Genomic DNA, 4,827 nt, shown 5'->3' with positions numbered 1-4,827 from the left:
ATATATACATACAGGGTGTCCCAAAAGTAGGTTTACAGTTATTCAACTATCTCTTTCGCATTCATATATTAACAGTTTAGATCTTAATTGTAAAAAAAACATGAAACTATTATTCTATGCTAATTTAGTTAATTTTGTCAAGCTCCCTTTTCAGTTTGCAAGATAGAAATTTAAATGTAATAAAATGTTTTAAAAGAAATTTAAAGTGCCTATGTGATAACGGCAAACCTACTTTTGGGCCACCCTGTATATATTTTTATACATCTACATTCAAGAGTATATAGAAATATTTTGTCTCTATAAATCACAATATATACAATTAAGTCACCTCTTGTAGTAAAGATTGTTTGCCAACATAACATGGCAGTCCTGGTTTAGGACGAACGTTGCTGTAATTTAGCCCCAGGAGACATCATCTGGCTATACGACATAATCTGTGTCCTTATATTTTCAAACAAGGGAATCTAGTACCCCCACTCAGCTCTAAACAATATCTGTGTATTACGATTTCTGGGTTATTTCCCTTCATCAGCACAGAATAAATGTTCGGCTAGAGGTGGCGCTGCCAAATTCCGATTCGAAATATATAGTTTTCAAAGTGACAACTGGTCACTGATCTATAAATTAGAAAATTATTATTTTTAAATCTAACAATGAGAACTGAGTGGGGGTAACTATAAGGACACAGATCGTGTCGTATAGCCAGCTGGAGACGATGTCTCCTGAGGCTAAATTGCAGCAACATTCGTCCTAAACCAGGACTGCCATGTTATGTTGGCAAACAATTTTTACTACAAAGTACTGTTGCTGAATATCTCTTGTTGCGAGATTTAAAAATAGTAATTTTCTACGTCTCCACTTGTTCATCATAATTGTCCAGGCCATAACAGAAATTTCAGACTGGCTACCCATAGGAACTACTATATGTTGATGACCTTGTTCTTATAGCAGAATCTGTAGCAGGGATGGAAGCAAAACTTGAAATCAAAAGCCATTAAAGGTTAACCTGGTGAAGGCCAAAGTCTTTAAGAAAGCAGGTAAGACTCTTTCTACCAGGTAAATGGCTCCACTTAATATGTAGGAAGGGTGTTGGAAGGAATTCCATTCATTGCACCCAGTGCAAGCTATGGACACATAAGAGGTGCAGTGGAATCACAGGTTAACAGAGAAAGAAGTTTTTGTATGAAAAAGCATCTGAGCGAGGTCGTTGCAAGTGCTGCTGGACTGGCTCCTGTGCAGGTGGCACGTAAAAAACACCATTTTGAGTGTGGCCATTGCCAGTATCGCCTGACTGGCCCTCGTGCCAGTGGCATGTCAAAGCACCCACTACACTCTCGGAGTGGTTGGCGTTAGGAAGGGTGTCCAGCTGTAGAAACTCTGCCAGATCAGATTGAAGCCTGGTGTAGCCATCTGGTTCACTAGTCCTCAGTCAAATCGTCTAATCCATGCTAGCATGGAAGGCGGATGTTAAACGATGATGATACACACATTATATATATATATATATATATATATATATATATATATATATATATATATATATATATATATATATATATACCTGGGTGTGAGGCACCCTTAGCTTTTGTTAAAGCATGTCTCTAGGAGGTCACCAATATAAAACCTGATATGCAAGGAATGGCATTAGACATTCCTGGGATCTTTTGTTTGCACTTGAGATCATGGCACGCCTACATTCCTGAGCCTGCAACCCATTTCGTTGGCATTGGATATTTTGCTCTGGGTCATGTCAGTAGGGTGAATAAAGGTGTGTGAGGTGCTACACAGGCCTTTTTGTACCTAAAATTTGGGGGTTGTGAAATTATCAGCGAGGCAACTATCTGATGCTCGGTTGAGTAGGAAGGCACAATGACAGGCATGGAAACCATGGAGACGAACCTGCGTGAAGCTGACCGCTGGTGTAATAATCTCTTGTGTAATAATTATTGGTCAGTGATGGTCTTTTTGTGGTCATGAGTGGACAGCCATCTTACATATATATAAATTAAGCAACTTCATTTCAAATAGTCCTGTAATACAGACAAGTATCAGTCTGCAGAAATGAATTCTTCAGTTTATTTTCTTTTCAATCTGTTCATCATGTTTAATTTCCAGACTTGACTCATTACTATTGGAACCATTCCAAAAACATTTGTGAAACAAGTCAGTGAGTTTAAAATAGCAATTTGTATGTCGTTGAACATTCATCAATGAAATACTAGTGTGAAAAAAAAAAGAGTAAAAAAAAAAAAGAAAACCATTAAAAAAAAAAAAAGTGAAGAAATACATACAAAGATTATCTAATAACCACTGTGCACAAAAGCCAACTTCCCGTTTTTCTGCTTGAGGACAGCGGTACCATTTCTCTAAAGAAATCAATAAGTTCTTTGGATCTGATTGGAGCACTTTGTTTATAGTGATTTTGTTTTCACCTAGAATAAAAATTAAAAAAAAAAAAAATAAATGTAAAGATTGTTAATATTGTATTTAGTTATTATCTAATACAATTATTATTATTATTATTATTATTATTATTACTGGATATTTTTAACACTTTTGTTAGTATTGATTTAATATCAATATTTAGTATTATTTTTATTCAATACAATTATTTAATAAATTAAAAAAAAAAAAGAAGAAAAACGCTGTCTTCTACACATACAGGCTTGTTCTTTCAGGTGCTGGTGCCATATGAAAAGCACCTGTGCCAGTGCCGCGTAAACGTACCCATACTAGTGGCACGTAAAAAGCACCCAGCACACTTAAGTGGTTGGCATTAGGAAGGGCATCCAGCCATAGAAACCATGCCAAAACAGACGATTGAAGTCTGGACAGCTTCAGATCAAGCTGTCCAACCTATGCCAGCATGGAAAATGGACATTGCCTGATGACGACGATGATGATAATGATGATGATGATGAAAATGAAGGTAGTGAGGTGGCAGAATCGGTATCACACTGGTAGCATTTCATCTGTCTTTACATTCTGAATTCAAATCCTGCTGAGGTTAAACTTTGCCTTTCACCCTTTCGAGGTCGATGAAATAAGTACCAGTTGAGTACTGGGGTCAATGTAATCGACTAGCCCCTTCCACCCCTAATATTTGGCCTTGTGCCAAAAAATTTGAAACTACTATTGTTATTGTAGATATAGATCTGTGGCCAGAGATATTCCTGAGATGACCATCCCTTCTTTACATTAGACATAGTGAATAAAGATACATCTACATTGTCTAATGTGTCCTTTTCAATGAATTAATGTGAAACCCTTTGACCACATATTGTATACAGATTTGTAAAGCAGAATCGTTAGCACACCGAGAGAAATGCTTAGCGGTATTTTGTCTGTCGTTATGTTCTGAGTTCAAATTCCACCAAGGTCGACTTTGCTTTTCATCCTTTCGGGGTTGATAAATTAAGTACCAGTTGCGTACTGGTGTCGATCTAATCAACTCGCCCTTCCCCCAAAATTTTGTGCCTTGAGCAGAAAAGAATATTTGCTTCATTCTAAGGCGGTGAGCTGGCAGAAATGATAGCATGCCAGGTGAAATGCTTGGCTGTATTTTGTCAGTGTTTATGTTCTGAGTTCAAATTCCACCGAGGTAGACTTGTGCCTAGAGTAGAAAATATTATATAGAGACTTGTTAAGCATTATTGGGTGGAAAGGGAGGGTAAGTAAGGAATATAATGGTAACACTCACTAGTTTCTGCAAATTTCTCCATGGCTATAATGGAATGAAGTATGACAACGGGGGAATCGGAGTGCTGAAAAGTCAAAGAATACAGATTAGGTTACGAAACAGAAACAATGCTTATTCAAAAGTCACAGAATTCGACCAATCACAATCTGGCACTGGTATGACAGAGTGGAATTTCCAACACAAAACAGACATTCATGAAAAGGATGTGGAAATTGAACGCTGACAAAGTCACAGACTTGAAACGAAAACCAAGAATGAAGAAATGACATTCAAAACGAACCAACCTTTTGTGTCATCTGTTTTCACCTGTGCTTACCTTTGTAGTGTATTGCCAAATGAGTGAAAGAAATTAGTTGTGATTCTTGGATGTAAGAAGGACCCTAGAACTGATCCCACTAAATATTGGAATTGTCACTTAGCATCAACATCACTCAAATAGGGGCTTCTCATTTAGGGACAAGGCCAGCAATTTTGAGGAGAGGGGGAACGGTTGATTACATCAAGCTAAGAATTTGCCTAGAATGGTGTGGATTCTCAACCACATGGTCTCAGGTTCAGTCCCACTGTATGGCACCTTGGGGAAGTGTCTTGTACTATAGCTTTGGGCCAACCAAAGCCTTGTGAGTGGATTTGGATGATGGAAACTGAAAGAAGCCTGTTTTTTTTTTATATATATAATATATGTATATGTGTGTATGTTTGGGTCTCCTTGTTTTGACATCGTATGATAGTTGTAAATGAGTTTCACCGTCTTACAGGCAGTGTCATTCATTCCAGATATTCTGTGAAATCAGACCTGACCATTGAGAAACAGCTAAGGGTTGGCCACAGGAAGGGCACCCAACCATAGAAAACCTGCCTCAATAAACTCTGTCCAACCCATGCAAGGAGGGAACAGTTGATGTTAAACAGCAATGATGATGATGACCCCAGGAGGGATGAGAGCAAAGTTGATCTTGGCAGGGTTTGAATTTAGAGCATAAAGAGCTAGAAGAAATACCACAAGACATTTTTGATTATGCTACTCAAATAAGTCCACCAATTCATTAGAATCAGTGAAATGATGGAATCAGTTATTAACAAAGTCCAAAGATACTTACTAAAAAAAAAAAAAAAAAAAAAAAAAA

At 37.4% G+C, this 4,827-nt stretch overlaps 1 protein-coding gene across 1 annotated transcript in view; it reads right to left on the bottom strand.

Moving 5' to 3' along the window:
• Nucleotides 1–4,827, bottom strand: part of LOC106876872 (RING finger and SPRY domain-containing protein 1) — a 174,359-nt gene that overhangs the window by 38,122 nt on the left and 131,410 nt on the right. Inside the window, exons 5-6 of the mRNA XM_052974135.1 lie at nt 3,701–3,764; nt 2,292–2,432 (exon numbers count right to left, since the gene is read on the bottom strand). Of these exons, the coding sequence (XP_052830095.1) occupies nt 2,292–2,432; nt 3,701–3,764 (205 nt within the window). The remainder of the gene's footprint in view (nt 1–2,291; nt 2,433–3,700; nt 3,765–4,827) is intronic.

The sequence above is a fragment of the Octopus bimaculoides genome, chromosome 1 (genome assembly GCF_001194135.2).
Source record: "Octopus bimaculoides isolate UCB-OBI-ISO-001 chromosome 1, ASM119413v2, whole genome shotgun sequence".
Taxonomy (NCBI): Eukaryota; Metazoa; Mollusca; class Cephalopoda; order Octopoda; family Octopodidae; genus Octopus; species Octopus bimaculoides.
The sequence above is the reverse complement of the archived record's forward strand: the minus strand, read 5'-3'. Positions and strand labels throughout refer to the sequence as shown.